Source organism: Chiloscyllium plagiosum, chromosome 39 (genome assembly GCF_004010195.1).
Source record: "Chiloscyllium plagiosum isolate BGI_BamShark_2017 chromosome 39, ASM401019v2, whole genome shotgun sequence".
Lineage (NCBI taxonomy): Eukaryota > Metazoa > Chordata > Chondrichthyes > Orectolobiformes > Hemiscylliidae > Chiloscyllium > Chiloscyllium plagiosum.
Genome location: NC_057748.1, coordinates 9,288,801 through 9,311,449, shown reverse-complemented (window position 1 = coordinate 9,311,449; position 22,649 = coordinate 9,288,801). Strand labels below are relative to the sequence as shown.

At 43.1% G+C, this 22,649-nt stretch overlaps 1 protein-coding gene across 7 annotated transcripts in view; it reads right to left on the bottom strand.

The window, feature by feature from the left end:
* The window catches only part of LOC122542208 (paired box protein Pax-6-like), a 77,440-nt gene that overhangs the window by 13,925 nt on the left and 40,866 nt on the right, over positions 1-22,649 (bottom strand). For 4 of the 7 annotated variants that reach the window (XM_043679694.1, XM_043679690.1, XM_043679692.1 and 1 more), the window contains exons 2-6: positions 20,147-20,315; positions 12,782-12,947; positions 10,633-10,794; positions 4,232-4,314; positions 1,097-1,247 (exon numbers count right to left, since the gene is read on the bottom strand). In XM_043679694.1, coding sequence (XP_043535629.1) covers positions 1,097-1,247; positions 4,232-4,314; positions 10,633-10,794; positions 12,782-12,947; positions 20,147-20,155 — 571 coding nt within the window. In that variant the 5' untranslated portion in view covers positions 20,156-20,315. The remainder of the gene's footprint in view (positions 1-1,096; positions 1,248-4,231; positions 4,315-10,632; positions 10,795-12,781; positions 12,948-20,146; positions 20,316-22,649) is intronic. The other 3 variants (XM_043679693.1, XM_043679695.1, XM_043679696.1) reach the window with 3 other exon arrangements.

Sequence of the window (22,649 nt, the reverse complement as noted above, 5' to 3'; positions counted from 1 at the left end):
CAACGCCAGAGACCTGGGTTCGATCCCAGCCTTGGGTGACTGTCTATGTGGAGTTTACACATTCTCCCCGTGTCTGCGTGGGTTTCCTCCAGGTGCTCTGGTTTCCTCCCACAGTCCAAAGATATACAGGGCAGGTGAATTGGCCATGCTAAATTGCCTATACTGTTAGGTGCATTAGTCAGAGGGAAATGGGTCTGGGTGGGTTACTCTTTGGAGGGTCGGTGTGGACTTGCTGGGCTGAAGGGCCTGTTTCCACACTGTCGATAATCTAATCTAGTCTAATGATAAAAGTGACATTATCATGGTCCTGAAGGGCTGTTCTCTTGTAAGAGAGAGATAGCTGGTGGTGGTTTAACCTGATAGTCTCCACACCTCAGGGGAGAAGTTGAGAAGGAGGGCCTCTTAAGTAAGCTCAGCCTGTGCAGGAACTGAACCAATCCTGATTCATAGAACAAGGCTAGAATATCAGTATCTGAGCTCAAATTCAAGGCCAAGCTATCAGCAGTGAGGTAATGGCACAGAGGGATAAAGGAGGCAGTGGTCCAGAGGAAACAATAACACGAGGGTCAAGAATTCATAGGGATGTGATTGGGACAGGTGAAGACAGAGTACAATTTCATAGTACCCCTTGTGTGCATCTGAACCCAAGCAGAAGATGAGAGCACATTAGAGAGCGAAAGCGAAATCATTTGAATTTACATAGCATCCTCCCCAAGCTCAAAATATCTCAAAGCACTTTTATAGCCAATTAAGTAATTTTGAAGTGTAATCACCGTTCTAATGTAGGAAACATAGTAACCAATGTTGTGAACAGTAAGATCCCATAAATAACAATACCGTAAGGTGCAGATCAGCTGCTTTTAGTGGGTGGGGAAATATTTGGCTAGGCCACTGAGGAGAGCGCACCTCGTTCCTTCTCAACAGAGTACCTTGGGACCTACTACATCCACTTGAGTTGAGAGGGTCTCAGTTTAAGATTTCATTTAAAGATGAGGCAAAAATAGAGGTGTCAAAAGGAGGGGTCAGGCAAAATGTTCAGTGATATACGGGAGCATTCAGTATGGACTAATAGAGTGACCAGTTGTGGGATAATGACCTGAGGTAGCAGGCTGTGGAATTGACTGATATAGAGTAGGCGAGAAGCTGCTGTTGATGGGGACGTGACTCGGACCACTGCACGCCTGCCTCCTCTGATTGCGGAGTTTCTCTTCCCTCCTCCACTTGGCACGTCGATTGGAAAACCATACCTTGAGGTGAGAAAGACAAAATAAAAACAAACATCCTGCAAAGTTAGGTTGGCAAGCCTCAAGGGTTTTAAAGAATAATAATAATGCAAAATGCCACAGCATTCAAATGCAAAAGTCATTTGAGAAATGATATGTTGCGAACAGTAGGAAATTGAATACAATTAATAAGGGAACAGTTATCAGGAACATTGCAGCAAATCAGTCAATACAAAGTCAAGAAAGAATTGCATTTATATTGAGGGCGTCACAAAACACTTTGCGGGGAAGGAAGTATTTTTGAATTGCAGTCACTGCTACTACACAGAGTATGTGGAACGAAATTTGTGCACAGCAAGATTCCACAAACATCAATGAGTTAACGATCAGATCATCTGCCTTGAATAATGCTGGTCCAGCTTTGGACCACGTGTTCTCCTGGTGTAATGGTAATGTCACTGTCTCTGAGCCAGGAGGTCTAGGTTCATACTCCCACATTCTCCACATGAATGCAATATCATCATTGAACAATTTAAGAGAATGTAAAACAATTTTGGGTGAGGAGATCTGCCCTGCTCTTCAGTGAGCAGTGCTATGAAATGTTTTTACATCTGACTGACAGCACAGATTAGATGAACATTTCATCTAAAAGTTGGCATCTCCAACACTGCAGCCCTCCCCGGTTTTTCACAGCTCCATCAGCTTCGATTATACCCTCAAATCTCCAGAGTGGAGCTTGAACCCATAGACACCTGACTTAGAAACAGGTATGCTCCAATAAACCAAGGCTGGCAAACGATTAAGGCAGAATTCAACTGGGGTTGAAGAGCCAGCTCTAGACTGTTGAGCTTCAGCTCTGTTATAGCTGGTGATCTTGTGATAAAGTGTCCCTGGGAAGAAATGTTCAACAGAAAGAACAAAGAACCTCACGTTCCTCCTGATCATAGATGTTGCCAGAGCTCCACTCAAAGGCCATTGGCATTCCAGAGTGCTGCTGCTACACAGACCACTCCGGCATTCCAGCTGTTAGTTCACTGATATAGTAACAGAAGTGTTAAACTCAACTCCTTACAATAGGACTTCCCATCCTGAGAGCATCAAGACCCAGTATACAATTGCTAGGTGTCCTCTCAGGGTGATATTGAAGGTGGCAAACCAGCAAGAGAACTGTGTTAGCAACAAAAACAAAAGATGCTGGGAAAGCTCAGCAGGTCTGGCAGCATCTGTGAAGAGAAATCAGTTAACGTTTCGGGTCCAGTGACCCTTCCTCAGGACCCGACTCAAAATGTTAACTCTAATTTCTCCAGCATTTTCTGTTTTTGTTTCTGACTTACAGCATCCGTGATTCTTACAGTTGTTAGTTGGCAAGAGAACTGTCTCCCCTCTTTTTAGAAAGGCTTACCAGCTGAAGTGCCAGCCCTGCACTTAACCAGCCTTTCACGGGATCAAAGACCCTGAGGGTTGGAGGAAGGTGGGATGAAGGTCTCACCAGATTTATATTTGCAGATGCATTCTATTTTGTTCAAACTGTGGGCAGTCAGTCCATGTGACATTTTATTAATTCCTACTTTGGAAATAGAACCAGTCTGACTCACGGATGGGATACAGACAGAACTCTAACCTCACACCTTTAATGCATTGTCTGAGCTGAGATGTCACCTTTTTTATATATAAAACGTTAAGTTGTCTCAGGACTGTGACTTGAAAGAGGTTCTGGGATTTACATATCAATCACTTGAAACCTGCATCCCCATTCTAAGAGATTAAAGAGTTAACAGTAATCTAGATTTGTTCAATATTTCGCATCAGTTGTATGACACTTTGATCTTTTACTATAAACTCTGGCTCCTATGATCCTGCCTCACTAGCTACCTGACAAAGGAGCAGCGCTCTGAAAGCTGGTACTTCCAAATAAACCTGTTGGACTATAACCTGTCCATTACCGGCACCTCCACACCATGGCTGCCAAGGTTGCCAGGCAAACACCAGTAGCTACATCGAATGGCACCATCACCGGGGAGGTAGTGGCTGCTGCCAATGATACCCCAGGCCCCAAGGCTGAGGATTGCCAGTGGAACCTAGACCACTGGTGAGTGAGAGCTGGATTGGCAGAATTGCAGGACAGGAGTCACAGAGAGTGTGCAGAAAGGTGTTGACAGCAAGGGCAGATTCTCAGCAGATGCACCCTTCTCGATGCCAACTCCCTCAGTCAGGCCTGTTCAGATTTTCTCATTGTGTTCCCCACATGGCGAATGCCCTGCCAGTCTCTGAGTTAATGCTAGCAATGGTAGGATGATGCCCTTAAGTGGGCATTCATTGCTCACTCATGATCTTCATTGATGGTGGTCAGGGTGGCTACACATGAGCTTTGCTGTCACAGACCCCATCACAATGGAGATGGGAAGGTGCGGTGAACTATGTCAGTGAACTAACAGCTGGAATACTCTCCTTCACCAAATTCACCATTGAGGGGACAGGAATTAAATACCTTGCTCATTTAAGCCTGTCAGCCCTGGTAACAGTGGGGACTGTGTACAAGGTGAATTCAGAAGTCAAACCAATAGTAAAGCAACCAAAATGGAAATTGTGTTGTGACATCCTTAGGACTGAAACCTGTTCAGCTAGAGACATTTAGAATTAGAACTGTGCACGCTGTTAATCGTAAACACTCTTATATTTGTCCTTCTCTTCTTCCTCAATTCCCTCAGCTGGTTTACGTACATATGGTAACCTCAAGTGGGCAAAATGTATAATGCAATTTTCAAGATATACAGGCAGATTGGTACTCGGAGGGTTGAAGAAACCCTCTTTCCTTGAGGCTATTTGATTGCCTGTTCTGTAGAGAAGCCCAGACATCTCTTGTAGCTGTGTTCAACCAGTCATCTAAACCCAATCATCACTGTATACTTTGTAAACCTCATTGTGTCGCACTTTACATTGTAGACAGCTTGCATCTTTGCATTATCCACAACATTTCATACTAACATAGATAGATCTTACTTAGTTACCTGTATTCTGGCTTCAGGAAGATCGATTTTCGCTGCTAGTCTTTCTCTGGCAAAGACATCTGGATAGTGTGTGCGTTCAAATTCTTTTGAAGACAAATACAAGAAGTTTAAACTTATAAAATATGCATGGCTGGAATGCTGACACTGTTTGTTATCTTAAGAGAAGTGAATGTGTAAAGTTAAATCAAGCCAGGCAAACTCATTCCTCTACTGCCCAGCTCTCACATCATACCATCCACATATAGGCCAGGAACCACTGCAAAGACAGATGCAAAGTAGACCATGGCCTATTTACCGAAGTATTACTGATGCTGGGAAATCTGAAATGAAAACAGAAAATGCTGGAAATTCTCAGTCGGTCAGGCAGCATCTGTGGAGAATGAAAACAGAGTTAACTCTTCAGGTCAACGGCTTTTCGTCATATTCCAGAGCTTGGTGTCTCTCTGTATAAAAATAAGTGGTCACCCATTAAAGATGGGGGAGATGAGAATTGAGAGTTTTTGGAATTCTCTGCCTCAAAAGGGATTGCAAGCAGAGTTTTTTGAACCTTTCTAAGGGACATGTCGATGGATTCTTAATAAGCAAGTGTTTGAAAGATTATCAGGGGTAGGTAAGAATGTAGAATCACTACAGTGCAGACAGACATCATTCAAGTCTGCACTGACCCTCCAAAGAGTATCCCACCCTATTCCCATAACCCTGTGTTTACCACAGTTAACCCATCTACATGAACACAACAGGGCAACTTAGCTTGGCCAATCCATCTAACCTGCATATCTTTGGACTGCAGGAGGAAACCAATGCACCCAGAGAAACCCACACAGACATGAAGAGAGCATGTAAACTCCACACAGCCAGTCACCCAAGGTTGGAATTGAACCCAGGTCCCTTGTGACTGTGAGGCAGCAGTGCTAAATACTGAGTGACTGTTTTCCCTCATATCCACCCTTAACCTTCTGCCCCTCACCTTGAACTTGTGTCCCTTCATGACTGACCCTTTAACTAAGGGGAACAGCTGCTCCTTATCTGTCCAAGTCCCATCATAATCTTGCACACCTCCATCAGATTTCCTCTCAGTCTTCTCTGCTCCAACAAAAACAACCGGAACCTGTCCAACCTATCCTCATAACTTAAATGTTCCATAGCAGGTGGCATCCTGGTGAATATAATGTGAAGTGTGAGGTTATGCATTTTGGTAGGTAGATTAGAGACATATTTGGATCTTACTGAATGGCAGGACAGGCTCAAGTGGCCTGCTCCGAATTCTTATGTTCATTTGGTAATCGCTTTCTATGAAGTGGATTGAGGGATAAATATTGTCCAGATACCAAGAACAATTCCCCTGCTCTTCCTCAGAACAGTGGCATAGAATCTTCTACATCCACCACAAAAGCCATCTTGCTTTAGTGTCTCCTCTGGAAAACGGTACCACTGCTGGTGCAGCACAGGCTCAGCACTGTGCTGATACATCAGTTTTCATTGTGTGTTCAGGCCCTGGAGTAGGTCTTGAACCCAGAGGCCTGAGTGCTATCAACTGGAAATCAGGCCATAATGAACATGTACACTGAGGTGACTAACCATCCCAGATTTCCCAGGACCCTAGTTTAGCTTTTGGTCCTGAAACCTAAGACAGATTTTTCTGAGAATACAGTTTGACCTGGATTTCCTGACCTGCAGGCCTTATTCCTGTGCATCCAACAGGCTGGGCAATTGTATGGCTATCCGTGAGGTCAAGTTCCAGGGTGGTAAAAGAGTGTGGTTGTTGCCTGTCTCCTCCACTGCTGTCATGAACAATCCTGACCTTCCCCAAATCTTAAACTCTGGTCAATGATACAAAGGTGTGCAAGTTAGGTGGATTGGCCATGCTAAATTCCCCATAGTGTTCATCGATGTGCAGGCTGAGTGGTTAGCCATGGTAACTGTAGGGTTAGAGGGATGTTGGGGAGAAGGTGAGTCTGGGTGGATGATCTTCGAAGGGTTGATGCAGACTTGATGGGCTAATTGGCCATCTGCACTACAGATATTCTATGATTCTATGGTAACCCCCAGAGTGCTGATAGGGAAGCATTCAGCGATAGTAATGCCGTTGAACATCAAGGAGAAAAACAGTTAGATTGTTTGAGATGGTCATTGTCCGCCACTTGCATGGCATGAATGCTATAAGTCACTTGTCAGCCCAAGTGTGAACATTGCCCAGGTCTTGTTGTATTTGGTCACAGACAGTTTCAGTACCTGAGGAGTCACGAATGGTATTGAACATTGTGCAGTCATCACTGATAAAGCAGCTGAAGATGGTCAGACTTCAGTCTTTACCTTGAGAAACTTCTGCAAAGATGCCCTGGAGTTGAAATGACTGATCTCCAACAACCACAACCTTTGTACTTTGTACTGGACATTCCTCCAATCAGCATGAGCTTTCCTCTGATTTCCATCACTTCTCGTATTGCTCGGTCTCCTTGATGCCACACACAGTCAAATTGCCCTTGGTGTCACACACAGTCACTCTCACCTTCCCTTTTGCAGTTCACAGAATCATACAATGCAGAAGAGGCCCTTTGGCCTATTGAGTCTGCACTGACATGCAATGAACACCTGACCTACAATCGAATCCCGGTTGCCAGCACTTGGCCCATAGATTTGAATGTTGTGGTGTGATTAATACTCATCTAGGTACTTTTTAAAGGGATGTGAGGCAATTTGTCCCTACCACCAGGCAGCACATTCCAGACCATCACGAACCTTTAGGTAAAACAGTTTTCCCTCATATCCACACTTACCCTCCTGCCCCTCACCTTGAACTTGTGTCTCTTCATGACTGACCCTTGAACTAAGGGGTACAGCTGCTCCTTATACACTCTGTCCATGTCCCATCATAATCTTGCACAACTCAATCAGACTGCCTCTCAGTCTTCTCTGCTCCAACAAAAACAACCCGAACCTGTCCAACCCTACACTCATCACTTAAATTTTCCATCACAGGCAGCATCCTGGTGAATGTCCTCTGCACTACTTTCAGTGCAATCATATCCTTCCTGTAATGTGGACATCAGAACTGCACACAGTACTCTGGCTGTGGTCCAAAGCTCTACACAATTTCAATATGACATCCCTGCTTTTGTAATCTATGCTTCGATTGATAAAGGCAAGTGTCCCATATGCCTTTTTCACCACCTACTAACTGTCTTCAGAGATCTATGCTCAAACACTCCAAGGTCTCTTTGTCCCACAGAACTTCCTAGGGTCATGCCATTCATTGAATACTTCCTTGTCAAATAACTCCTTCCAAATTGTATCACCTCACACTTTTCAAGGTTAAGTTCCATCTGCCATTTATCTGTCCATTTAACCACTCCATTTATATCTTCTTGAAGCCCAAGACACTCAACCTCACTGTTAACCACCCAACCAATCTTTGTGCCATAGAACATAGAACATTACAGCACAATACAGGCCCTTGGGCCCTCGATGTTGCTCCGACTTATGGAACCAATCCTGAATCCTATTTATTCTACACTGTTCCATTTTCATTCTCATGTCTATCCAATGACCATTTAAATGCCCTTAAAATTGGCGAGTCTACTACTGTTGCAGGCAATGTGTCCCATGCCCCTACTACTCTCTGAATAAAGAAACTACCTCTGACATCTGTCCTATATCTATCACCCTTCAATTTATAGCTCTGTCCCTTCATGCTAGCCGTCACTATCCAAGGAAAAAGGCTTTGCAGTGTCATCTGCAAACTTACTAATCCAACCCCACACAGTCATCTATGTCATTCACATAAATGAAGACTAATAGGGGACCCAGTACAGATCCCTGAACACTAGCCTCAAGTCAATAAAACAGCCTTCTGGAATCACCCTCTGATCTCATGCAAGTGAGTCAATTTTAAATCCACTTTATCAAATTATCCATGTGCATTTGTCTTCTTGATAAATCTTTTATGTGGGACCTTGTAAAAAAAAAACGATTTTCTCATCAATCTGCTCAGAGATGTTATTACACACCTCTGGAACAGGGAGTACTTGAACCCAGTCCTCCTGGCTCAAAGATAAGGATGCTACCACTGCACCACAAAAGCTCCATCTGTATGGTAGCTCAGTGGTTAGCATGCTGCCTCACAGCACCAGGGAACGGACTTCAAATCCAGCCTCAGGCGACTGTCTGTGTGGAGTTTGTACATTCTCCCTGTGTCTGTCTGGGTTTCGTCTGGGTGCTCTAGTTTCCTCCCACAATCCAAAGATGTGCAGATTAGGGTGAATTGGCCATGCTAAATTGCCCACAGTGTTCAGCGATGTGCAGATTAGGTGCGTTAGTCAGGGGTAAATATAGGATAAGAGAATAGGGGAATTGGTCTGGGTGAGTTACTGTTCGGAGGGTCAGTGTGGACTTGTTGGGCTGGAGGGCCTGTTTCCACACTATGGGGATTCTATGAAACTATACTGTAATTCAGCCCATTGTCTGTTTTTGATCGAAGGCTGTAAAGAGCCGCCGACCATTCTAATTTGGAAATATATACAACTGTTCCTTCGTAGTTGCTGGGGCACAATCCTGGAACTCCCACTCTAACAGCATCAATCCATCTGCACCAAATGGACAGTGATGGCTCAAGAAAGCAGTTCACCATCACCTTCTTCTGGGCAATTAAAGATGGACAATAAAGGCTGGCCTAGCCACTGATGCCCTCATGACACCCAAAAAAGTGTTATGAAGATGTGGGTGTACTATACCTTTAAGAGAGTAAAAGCTAGCAGTGACAGCACCAAGTGTTCTCAATAAGACACAATGTGCTCCAGCTACTGGGATAGCTGGTTGCCTGGAAATGACAAAACAGATTCAAATTAGGCCAATCAATTTAAATTATACCCCGAAAAATACCAAATTCCAATCAAGTTTGATTGAGGATATTGACAATCTGAAAAGACAGTGACACAATCCGATGCTTTGGGGTATAAGACCAGGGAGAATTGAACAGTTGGGAGGAGAACTGCCACCAGACCAACAGCTGTAGACTGGTAGCAAGAACTCTCTGAGAGGTACCTGTCTAGAGAAAGAGTTTACACAAGAGAAAAACTTCAACACTGAACTGGAGAGCCCATGTACTGACAAAGATAAAGAGAAGATTCAACCGCTGGCTAGTTTTAAAATTTGAATTTTCCTGTAAATCTTAATCAGAAGTTTAATCCAGCTAGTATTATAGAAGAGAGGATGACAGATAGGTTGGAGGAAGGAGTTGTCAATAGTTGTTAGTTAATTATTCTCTGTAATACTATAAGAAATTAAGCTGTTAATTTTTACTTTAAATAGTTCTTGGCCACTCAAATTTTAACAGATCACTGCACGGGATAATTTTTTTTCTGAGTTGCTGGTTTTAAATTAAGCAGGAGGGTTTACCCTGTGTTGTAACTAAAGCAATGGTGATACAAGGAGAAACATTTGTGAGTAGTTGTGGTTTGGAACGTGCTGCTGAGACAGTGGTGAAGCAGGTCCAATCAAGTATTTCAGGATGGTATTGGCTTATTATTGGCAAAGGAGGAATGTGCAGGGTTATGGAATGAAGGTGAGTGAATGATGACCATTGACTTTCTCATTCAGCAAGTTTACACAGATGTGAAGGACCAAAAGATCTCATTTTGCATCAATCTGTGATTCAGAAACTACTTGAGGGAAGTGGGGGTGACAGTAAGGCATATTGGCCTTCCTGCACTCCCAATATATATAAGTTATCTGGTCATTTTCACAGACTAAAGTGCCCAGGGAATGTGATATGGGAGGTGCAACTGGGAGAAAAAGTCAGAGGAGTTAACAGTAGGCACGAGATTTTGAAATAATATCAGATGCAGCAGTTGCGTCTTTAGTAGAGCAAGGAAGATGGGAGAGATGGGGAAGGAGAGCAATTGAAGAACAGAGGAATAGATTAGACAGCCAGAACACAGACAGGTAAAACACAGCAAGGAAAAAGCTAAGGAAAAATAAAAATAAAGCAGGGCTTATGCCCGAAACGTTGATTCTCCTGCTCCTCAGATGCTGCCTGACCTGCTGTGCTTTTCCAGCACCTCACTCTCGACTCTGATCTCCAGCATCTGCAGTCCTCACTTTCTCCCAAGATTTTAAAGAACAGGAAAAGCAAACATCCATCATTATGACAAAAGCAAGCTACTGTGATTGCTGGAAAAGTTAGCAGATCAGGCAGTATCTGGGGAGAGAAACAGAGTTAATGTCTCAGGTTGATGACCTGTTTGTATTCAGCATCATGACTTTGAATGAGTGTTTGTGTGTGAATTTTCTCAGAGTCCTCCATTTGTGCTGTCCTTTCGCTAATATTATGGAAAATGTGAAGAGCATGGGATGTATCCCCCAAGGAGGTTCTGGGGCTTCATTCACACTTGGGTTGGTGGTACCTTTTTCCAAAGCCTCAATCTGATCCTGTGTGAACGACGTGCGGTTCCGTTGGAGCTTCCTCTTAAGTTGCAGGCGGATCTGGGATTCATCGGAATCATCTCCGTTCACATGAACCCCGCTGCCATTTTCACCTCTGACCTCCAGCTGCTGGCAGCCTTCTGCTGGAGTAAAAACAGGGACACGAAGCCAGTTTCATTACCACCACCCAGATCCCACACAAACAACCCTCAGGATCAACAAAACAGCTCACTTGAAGTATATTAGACTTGCGTGCAAGACTGTCAGGAGAGGAGACAGCAAGACCAATAATTGAGCACGGAGGCTAGTAAACCAGTAGGCCCAGGCTTAATGAGGGCGTGGTTTCAAATGGAATTTGAATGCAATTATTAAACCTGGAATATAAAGTTAGAACATAGAAAAGTACAGCACAGGACAGGCCCTAAGGCCCACGATGTTGTGCTAAGATTTAATCCTAATGTAAAATATAGTAACTTAACCTACACACCGCTCAACTCAATGCTATCCCTATGCATGTTCAGCAGTCGCTTAAATGTCCCCAATGACTCTGCTTCCACCACCACAGCTGGCAACGCATTCCATGCATTCATAACTCTCTGTCTCAGTAATGATGACCATCACAACTATCACCAATTGTTGCTAAAAGAAAAACCCATCTGGTTCACTAGTGCCCATTAGGGAAAGAAATCCTTACTTGGTCTGGCCCTATGTGTCACTCCTAGTCCACAGCAATGTGGTTGATTCTTAACCACCCTCTGGAGTGGCTCTGGCAGGCCATCCTATTCAAGGGAGATTAGGGGTGGGTGACAAAGATTGACCTTGTCACTTGTGTCCATGTCCCCAGAACGAATAAAAGAAATTCATCTGACACCTGAAATGCAAGACACCATTGTTGCAACTTTAACCTAGCATCAAACAAATTTGCATATTTCTGACATTTTCTGTTAAGCTGCTCCTTTCTCCTCTCTTGAACAATTCAGACATTACTGTGAGCTGAAAAAAAAGTGACCATCAAAAGTGAACTAACACAGACAATGCAGGTGCAAGGAATAATTCAGTTTGCACATTACAACAGTAGGGGGCTGGGTACATCTATTGCTAGAGTGTGATTTAAAATAATGCTAATAGCACAGGTTCAATTCCTTGCGAGATAAACACAGGGCCCCTCTCCTTGATTACCCATTGCAGAGTGATGCCTGTTAAACTAAATTGACAATTGTCTCTCTCATAGAGACCGCTGCCTCTGGTCCCTTGTAAGAAATGGGTAATTACTTGTCTAACATCCTTTCAGCAAGTAAACTTCCTGTGGCTTTGTTCACTTTGAGTCAAGAATCATAATCAGACCAAAAGGAAAGCCTTACATTTATATAGCACCACTCTGAACCTCAAAACATTATTACGTGTTTTATAGCAATGAAATAGACTTCACCATTGCACCATACTAATGCAGTAGCAAATCTGAACACAGTCAGAGGTCACACAACATCAGGTTATAGTCCAACAGAATTATTCGAAATTGCAGGCTTACATCTTCACCTGATTCAGGGGCAGTGCTCCGAAAGCTTGTGATTTCCAATAAATTTGTTGGACTGTAATCTGCTGTCGCGTGACTTCTGACTGTGTTCAGATTTGCTACTGCATTAGTATGGTGCAATGGTGAAGTCTACTTCATTTGCTATAAAACATGTTATAATGTTTTGAGATTCAGAGTAGTGCTATATAATTTCAAGGCTTTCTTTTTGGTCCACCCCAGCCCAACAGCAGCATCTCCACATCAAATCTGAGCACAGCAAGGTTCTGCAAGCAACAGTGTCAATATGGCTGGATAATAGATTTTGAATAATAAATATTGCCCTGGACACTGGACAGAATACCCTCACACTTTCTCAAAACTTTGACATAGGGTCTTTTGATTTAACTTGAGAAGGTTGATGGGACCTCGACTTAAGATTTCCTCCAAAAGCCATCACCTTGTGTGTGATGCAGTGGAGAATCAGCCTAGATTTTAATGCTCAAGGCTTCAGATCAGAGATACTATAGGCCATTAGAGACAGTATATGCCAGCATCTACATCAATTACATGCTTGGTTGCAAAACAGATGGCTTCACGTGATGTGCCATTTAGTTCACCTGTGCTCCCTTGCCCTGGTACTGAGCTTCCCTGGTACCAACTTGGCCTCCCTCCCCAGCTCCCCGTCTGGACGTTCAACATCCGTAACTTATCGTACATCCCATCAGCTCCCATTGGATGTTCTTCAGTGGCCAGGGTGCACAAGGCTCCACTTGCAGACAGAACCTGAAAACAAAAAGCAGACAAGACAGTCCAGCATAAGTCTCCCCAGAGCACTCTGAACTCGAAAGGCCTGAATCTGATCAACAGCTTCTATACATAGAATAAAGGTTATCCTCAAGTAAATTAAAAGTCAGTATCTATTCAAAGAGTCCAGACGCTTTTTAAAAAAATAGTTTTGTTGAGGGGATCTGTTTGATGAGGGGGTCATGATGTTTTTTGAACAGCTGCACCAGAAATTTGGACTACCTTTTTCGATACTTCCAAATTCGAGATTACATACAGAAGACGACTACGTTATTAGATAGCCTTTATAAATCAGATAGGGAACAAGAGTGTTGTGGCCAATGGGTTTACCCTCGGTCAGCACTCTCTATCATTTACTACATAATGAAGTTTCGGAAGACATGGGACAATTGCTTAGAACATGGGATCAGGAGTTGGGGTTGGAAATATCCACAGAAATGTGGGATGACATCTGGGAAAGTGCCAGAAAAATCTCCATCTGTAATAGAACCCAAGCCATTCAGCTAAAGATACTCCATAGGACTCATATAGTACCGGAACGATTGGCAAATTTTAGGGCAACAGCATCTCCAAAGTGTCCCAAATGTAAAATAGAGGTGGGCACTCTCACACACTGCTTATGGACATGTCATTAGATCTGCAAATACTGGGTCAGAGTAGCAAATGCTTTGACAGAAATCTTGGGAGCAGAAATAAGAGTAGATCCAGTATCTCTTCTCCTGGGCTTTTCGAGCTTGCTTTCCCCGGATGTGCACGGGAAGAAATTATTCTCCATTCTTTCCTTTTGTGCAAGAAAAAATATCTTAGTTATCTGGGTAGCTGAGGGCCCTCCAGGACTTTCGAATTAGTAGAGGTTGGTCATGGAATGTATTCCCCTTGACTTTCTTAGAAATATGGTGCACCAAAAATCTGAATTATTCTATAAAATATGGCAGCCCTTCCTGAATTATATAGATACAGATATTTCTGCCATTTTGTAGGGGCTTTCATCTAGTTGTGGTAGCGGTTCTGACTGGTCCGGGGGCCCTTGGAGGGAGGAATCCTGTATGAATACGGGTTTTATTATGACTTGATGTTAGTTCGTTCTAAGCATGTACTTCACTATTTAATTACTATTTATGTTATCCTTTTTTTCTCTTGAGTAATGTAAGATATTTTATTATACGCTCTGGTTAGTTATAGGTTAGATTAGTAGTTAGTTAAGTTTTGTTTTCTTTTTTTTCTTTATCTCTTTTTGTTTGTTAGGTTTTGGTTATTATTTATTTAATATTTAATTGTATATTAATGTTTGTATTGTGTGTATTATTTTGTAAGTTTGTAAAAACATGTTAAATTTTCAATAAAAATATCTATTAAAAAAATAGTTTAATGTATATCTCGAGAGCGTGTAACTGGCTGAATTGTAAAGGAGGAGAAAGTGAGGACTGCAGATGCTGGAGATCAGGGTGGAAAAGCACAGCAGAGCAGGCAGCATCTGAGAAGCAGGAGAGTCGATGTTTCGAGCATAAGCTCTTCATTAGCTCTTCCTAATGAAGAGCTTATGCTGGACCCATCGACTCTCCTGCTCCTCAGAAGCTGCCTGACTGGCTGTGCTTTTCCAGCACCACACTTTTTGAGGTGTAAAGCTGCAGATTAATGATTGTCCTACAGAACAGCCAACACTCAGAGTGAATTACAGGGTGGAGTACGAGTGAAAGATTCAGCTGTCAGGACTACAGTCTCACTGAAGATCTTGTCAACTTTAAAAGTGAAGCTCATGTCATTTCATCATTAAAAGGAAGCAACTGACTTGAAATAATCTCACTACTTGTAAACTGCAATGTAAGGTCATTGGAAAATGAAAAAGAAGGGAAATGAGAGAGAAAGATGCTAACACAACAAGCTGCTGTAAGTTGGAGCACACACCCTGAAAGGAAGCAGCTTCAATGGTAACTTTGAAAATGGAATTGCATCATAGAATTATAGAATGATACCGTACAGAAGAAGCCTTTCAGCCCATCAAGGCTACACTGACAAAACTTACTCTAGGTTTACACTAATCCCACTTACCAGAACTTGGCCCAAAGTTTTGAATGTTAGGACATTTCGAGTGCTTATCCATGTACTTTTTAAAGGTTGTGAGGTTTCCCACCTCAACTTCCATTTCAGGCAGTTCATTCCAGACCCCTCTCATCCCGTGGGGGAAAAAGGTTTCCTCAAATCTCCTCTAAACCTCCTGCCTTTCACTTTTAAAATTATGTCTCGGTGTTTCTTTTATTGCAGACGGTCATATTGCAGGTGCTGGCACTTATGCGATGCCAATGTTAAATGTCACTTTCAGCTGAAACCTGGATGTTGTCAAGGTCTGGTTGCAGTTTGACATTGACATCTTCACTATCTGAAGACCTGCCCTTCATGCTGAATATTGTTCAATTTTTAACAAAAATCCCCACTTCTGACCTTGTGATGGTCAATGCTGAAGCAGTGATGTCCAGTGGCTGAATTGATTGAACTCCAACAACTACAGCGATATTCACTTGCGCCAGTATGACTCCACCTAGTGGAGTTCATTTCCTCTTACACTCATTGACTTTCGTTTTGCTAGGTCCCTTTGATGCTACACTCAGTCAAATGTTGCTTTGATATCAAGGGTGGTCACCCTTACTTCTCTTCTTGAATTCAGGCATTGTCCATGTTTGGACCAAGTAATGAGGTGACAAACTAAGTGGGTGGCACAACCCACACTAGACATTAGTGAGCAGGTTACACCCCTGTTGTGCAAGTGCTGCCTAATAGAACTGTCAATGACTCCTTCCATTACTGATGATTAAAAAGTAGACAGAGGGAGCGAATATTTTCTGGTTTTTATGTGTAGAATGTACATAAGCAATTGACCATGCTGCTGGTTAGATGCTAGTGTTGTAATACAGGAACAGCTTGGCTAGAGGCATGGCCAGGGGCATGAGTCTTCAGTACTATTGCTGAATGTTGTCAGGCCCAGAGCGTTTGCAGTCTCCAGTACCTTCAGACTGGAGATATTACATAGAGTGAACCAAATCACTTTAAGTCTACTATTTGTGATCCTGGGGATTTCAGGAGGATGCTGAGATGGATCAACCACTCATCACTTCTGCTTGAATATACATCCAAATGTTTCAGCCTTATCTTTTGCACTGATTGACTGGGTTCCTTCAGCTTTGAAGATGCAGCTATTTGTGGAGCCTCCTTCAGCCAGGATGGGTGCGGATGGCAGAATTTTCTTCTCTAAAGGGCAATGGGGAGGTAATGCCTTGTGGATTTATCGCTTGGTCATTAATCCAGAAATTCAGTTAATGTTTAGAGGACTTGGGTTCAAATCCAGCCAGAGCAGATGGAGAAATTTGAATTGAATTTTAAAAATCTGGAATTAAGGGTTGAATGATGAACCATAAAACCATTGTCATAAAAATCCATCTGGTTCACTACTGTCCTTTAGGGACGACAATCTGCCATCCTTACCTGATCTGGCCTACACGTGGCTCCAGACCCACAACAATGTGGTTGACTCTTAACTGTCATCTTGGCAATTAGGGAGGGGCACTAAATGCTAGCCTAGCCAGAGACATCCACATCCAGTGAATGAATGAATAGTGAACCAGATTGGGGTTACAACAGACAACAATGGTTTCATCATCATCATTACACAGGCTTTTTTTAATTGCAGATTTTCATTTCCAGTATTGAATTCATCTATATATCAGCTGTGTTAGGATTCAAACTCACAATCCCAGAGCATTACATTGGATCTCTAGCCCTCTGATAACATGGCACGGTGGCTCAGTGGTTAGCACTGCTGCCCCACAGCATCAAGATCCCAGGTTTAATTCCAGCCTCGGGCGACTGTCTGTGTGGAGTTTGCACGTTCTCCCCGTGTCTGCATGGATTTCCTCCGGATGCTCTAGTTTCCTCCCACAGTCCAAAGATGTGCAGGTCAGGTGAATTGGCCATGCTAAATTGCCCATAGTGTGAGGTGCATTAGTCAGAGGGAAATGGGTCTGGGAGGGTTCCTCTTCGGAGGGTCGGTGTGGACTTGTTGGGTTGGAGGACCTGTTTCCATACTGTAGGGAACCTAATCTATATATAAACAGGGGATAGTTAACTTGGGATTTGTCTCCATTTTCCACTGAATTGGTTGTATGGAGGTGTTTGGGCTTTGGCTTTGTCACCCCCTTCCCCTGTACATTGCCATTTATTGTAAACTGCGGTTTATTGTTGACTGTTGACTGTATTTTATAAATAAAAAACATATAAACAGGGGATTTAGAATTTCCTCAGTTCAGGGGACTGACTATGTGCAATCAGCGACAGCCAATATACTGTACAGAAATAAATAAAGGTGACAGGATACCAGCCTTTGTGCAGTTATTTCAGTTTTCTTTGCCTTTTATTCATTCTAGAGTCTTAATGAACTATGATATATTTACTATGGTTGTACTGTGCCAAAATTAAAACCCATTGCATATAGTTTCTTTTATATAATTTACGATTATCACTATCTCATCACTTCTCCTTGAATTCTTTCAACGTGTTTCTGTCTCTTTTCAACATTAGTGAAGTCCTGTACCAGGGTCCATGGCCCCTTTGCTCAATGATTATGCAGCATACCTTAACTTTGCGGCTGGATGTGGAACTGGTTGATTTAGCTATATTTTATTAAAGCTATCACTCCTGCCATGTACACTCCCAATGGCAGACTTCCCCTGGCAAGTTTAAGACTAATAATCAGCATTTAGGTATCAGGAAGATCTTGCGTTTAAATGGCTCATTTCTCAAAGTGCTTTTCAGCCAATAAAGTACTTTTTGATGTGGTCAGCCACATTGTCAGGACGTTGGCATCAATTGTGTGCACAGGAAACTCCTACAAACACCAATGTGATGATTGACATATTGGCCAGGGCACAAAGGATATCTCCTCTGCTCTTCACACAACATCATATAGAAGATACAGCACAGAACAGGCCATTCAGCCCAACTAGTCCATGCCAGTGTTTATGCTTCATTTGCACTTTCTCTAAATTCACAATTTGAACCCCTTCCCCGTCTCTAAATTTAGAAGTTTTTAGAAAATGGATATCTAAACAAAGACATTGTGTGCTGTATCAAATTGTAAAAATGTTACCAAAGATTCCCTACAATGTGGAAGCAGGCCCTTTGGCCAAACAAGTCCACATTGACACTCCAAAGAGTAACCCACCCAGTCCCATTTCCCTCTAACTAATGCACCTAACACTATGGGTAATTTAGAATGGCCAATTCACCTGCCCTGCACATCTTTATGACTGTGAGAGGAAACCGGAGCACCCGGAGGAAACCCACGCAGACACTGGGAGAATATACAAACTCCACACAGTCGCCCGAGGCAGGAATTGAACCCGGGTCCCTGGTGCTTTGAGGCAACAGTACTAACCACTGAGCCACCGTATCTTTTCTCACAGGATGCGGGTGTGATTAACCAGGTCAGTGATTGTTGACTATTTTTAGTGCCTTTGAGAAGGGGGTGGTGAGCTTTGTTCTTGAACCGCTGTAATCTGTGAGGTGTGGGTACGCCCACAATGTTGTTAAGGTACAGGTTCCAGGATCTTTGCTCTTTAGCTGTTCCTACAAATGCACACCAAGACAAACATCAATTTTTTTGAAATTCATTCATTTAATGTAGGTATCACTGGCTGGGCCAGAATTTATTGCCTATCCCTACCTGCTCTTGAGAAGTGGTAGTGAGCTGCTTTCTTGAACCACTGCAGACCATTTGGTGTAGACACACCCAGAAGGCTGTTAGGAAGGGACATCCAGGATTTTGACCCAGCAATAGTGAAGGAATGGCAATATATTTCCAAGTAAGGATGGTGAGGGGGTCTGGCAAGTGGTGGTGTTCACTTACATGGAGAAAGTGAAGTCACATGGTGTGCAGGGTGTCTTAGCTAGGTGGATAAAGAACTGGTTGAGCATAAGGAGACAGAGAGTAATAGTTGAAGGGAATTTCTCGAAATGGAGAAAGGTGACCAGTGGTGTTCCACAGGGGTCAGTATTGGGGCCACTGTTGTTTGTAATATACATAAATGATCTAGAAGAGGGCACTGTTGGTAGGATCAGCAAGTTTGCAGATGACACAAAGATTGGTGGAGTGGCAGAAAGCATAAGGGACTGTCAGAGAATACAGGAGGATATACATAGACTGAAGAGTTGGGTGGAAAAATGTCAGATGGCTTTCAATCCAGACAAATGTGACGTAATGCATTTAGGCAAGTCTAATTCTGGAGTGAATTATACAATGAATGGAAGATCCTTGGGAAAAATTGATGGGCAGAGAGATTTAGGAGTGTAGGTTCATTGTACCCTGAAGGTTGCTGCACAGGTGGATAGAGTGGTCAAGAAGGCATATAGTATGCTTGCCTTCATCGGATGGGGTATTGAGTATAAGAGCTGGCAAGTCATGCTAGAATTGTACAAGGCATTGGTTCGGCGGCATTTAGAATACTGTGTACAGTTCTGGTCACCACATTACCAAAAGAATGTGGATGCTTTGGAGAGGGTGCAGAGAAAGTTTACAAGGAAGTTGCCTGGTATGGAAGGTGCAAGTTATGAAGAAAGGTTGAGTAGGTTAGGTTTATTTTCATTAGAAAAAAGGAGATTGAGGGGGGACCTGATTGAGGTTTACAAAATCATGAAGGGTATAAACAGGGTAGATAAAGACAAGTTTTTTCCCAGGGTGAAGGATTCCATAACGAGAGGTCATGCTTTCAAAGTGAGAGGTGGAATGTTTAAGGGGGATACACGCGGTAAGTACTTCACACAGAGGGTGGTGGGCATTTGGAACGCGTTACCAGCAGAGGTGGTAGAGGCAGGCATGGTAGATTCATTTAAGATGCGTCTGAACAGATGCAGAGTAGGTGGGGAGCAGAGGGATACAGATGCTTAGGAATTGACTGACAGGTTTAGACAGTACATTTGGATCGGCTCAGGCTTGGGGGGCCGAAGGGCCTGTTCCTTGGCTGTAAATTTTCTTTGTTCTTTGTTCTATATCTGCTGCCCTTGTCATTCTAGATTGTAGTGGTCATGGGATTTGGACAGTTTAAGTTTCTAAGGGGTTGCTACCAGGAAGGGAGAGAAGAGGAGATATCAAACCAAACATTGATAATGCACAACAAGGAATGCTTATTTACCTCAGTCATGAGATCAGTGAGAATATTTACAAGCAGAAGATTAGATGATGCAGCAGCCTCAGTGATATTAACCTCAGCAGACAACCATAAGGAAGAGCACTGCTCCCAACCAACTTCGGACTCTGTTTTGTGAGGTTACATGAATGAGTGGCTGCTGGGACCTTTAAAGCTGGAGACAGATAAACATTTAACATTAGTATTGTTTATTATTCCTTCAAACTATTACTTTTTAACAACCATAGATCATTTTTAAACTGTTGTCATCTTGCCCTCTTCTGTTCAACAGCTGATGTTTACATATCTGCAGATTTTAAATATCTTACTTAAGAAGATCATTTTCACGTGTAAATCAAGAAAGAGTGAAAGACTATTTGACTAAAATATCTTGGGTTTCCAACGTAGGACATTAAACGGTGACCCTTGCTCATCAACAACAGGGTGTAGTGCTGCCCTCACATCCCCATCTAGCCCTCAAACCCCTCAGTGTGATCAATGTATTAATCACAGGGAATGGACGAAGATTTGCTGTGGTTGGGGGGGGAGATGCTGTGAAACTCCTATTCAGAGGTAACGTATATTCTGGAAATTATGGTAATCAAAACACCACAACATGTCGCTTAGATAGTGGTGAGAAAGGCCTTTCCTATCAGGTCCTTCTTATACACCTGGAGTCTTAGCCTCTCTACACATTGACCTCAAGGTGGATGCAATGGTCCACCTCCTTCTAGTTCATGCCTTTGCAAAAAAAAAGGTCCAGAAAGACACCCAGTGGGCTTTGTGGAGGCTCATCCTGAGCAGTACCATTCTACAACCTGTTCCCAGACATTTACACCAAGACAAATATCAATTTTATTTGATTATCTTATGGGATGTGGTCTTTCTTGGCCAGGCCAGCATTTATTGTTCATCCCTACTGACCCTTGAGAATGTGACGCTTAGCTGCCATTTTGAAACACTAGAGTTTTTCTTGTAGGTAAACCCATAGTCCAGTTAAGGAGGGAGTACCAGGATTTTGCCCCGGCAATATTGAAGGAATGGTCTTCTTCTTCCAAGTCAGGTTGGTGAGTGACTTGGAGGGGAACCAGCAGGGGGCAGTGTCCCTGGTATCTGTTGCCCCCTTCTGAATGACAATAGTCATGGATTTGGAGAGTGTTTCAAAGAAGCTCGGAATATTTCTGCAGTGCATCTTGTAGGTGATTTGGAGACACCAGTGTTGGACAAGGGTGTACAAAGTTAAAAATCACACAACACCAGGTTATAGTCCAGCAGGTTTATTTGGAAGCTTGATGTGGTGCCAATCAAGTGGGTTACTTTGTCCTGAATAGTGGCAGGTTTCCTGTTATGCTCCTGACATGTGCCTGGTAGACTTTGTGGAGTCAGGAAGTAAGTCACTTGCTGCAGAAATTGTAGAGTCATACATCATGGAAACAGGCCCTTTGGCCCAACTCGTCCATGCTGACCAGATTTCTGAATCTGAACTAATCCCATTTGCCTGAACTTGACCCATAATGTCCTAAAACTTTCCTATCCATGTACCTGTCCAAATGTCTTTTAAATGTTGTAACTGTACCTGCATCTACCACTTCCTCCAGCAGCACATTCCATGCACACACTACCTTATGTTGAAAAGGTTGCCACTCAGGTCCTTTTCAAATCTTTGCCCTCTCACCTTAAATCTATGCCCTCTAGTTTTGGACTCCCCCACACTGGGGAAAAGACCTTGACTATTCACCTTATCTATGCCTCTCATGATTTTATAAAGCTCTATAAGGTCACCCCTTTGGCTTAAAGACATTATCTAGATATCTGATCTAAATTTGTACTCACATCACACACTGCTTCCTGGCTTAATGTTGAAAGGGTGTACTTAAGGCTGGGTGAAACATAGACTGCCTTGGGAAATGATGGACAACATTAGGGGAGTGTGTCATGTCTGGATTGAACACTATCTATTCCAGCTATCGAGGCGGATTGGCAATTGGAATGTCTTCTCAGCAACTAGTGCAGATGAATACCATTTGCCCAAGGTTGACTACGATTTTTTTTCCTTCCAATGGGCAGTCTTGTCCACCATTCATTAATCCTCACCATCTCTTTGCCCTTCCTGGCTGTTTCTCTCCAGGCACTTATAGTCAGCAGCAAAGACTTTCTTGGTCAACTAGAGGTCTTGCCTGTATATGCCCTTGTATCGAAGACCCAGGCAACCTGTTAGTCAATTGCAAACTCTTTGGAGGGTAGGTCTTTCGATGGAGGTCATCATCCATTGGGCTCACATCACCCAGCCAATGGAGATGATTTAGGGTGTAGGTTTGCTCGCTGAGCTGTAGGTTTGATATCCAGACGTTTCATTACCTGGCTAGGTAACATCATCAGTGGCGACCTCCAAGTGAAGCGAAGCTGTTGTCTCCTGCTTTCTATTTATATGTTTGTCCTGGATGGGGTTCCTGGGGTTTGTGGTGATGTCATTTCATGTTCGTTTTCTGAGGGGTTGATAGATGGCATC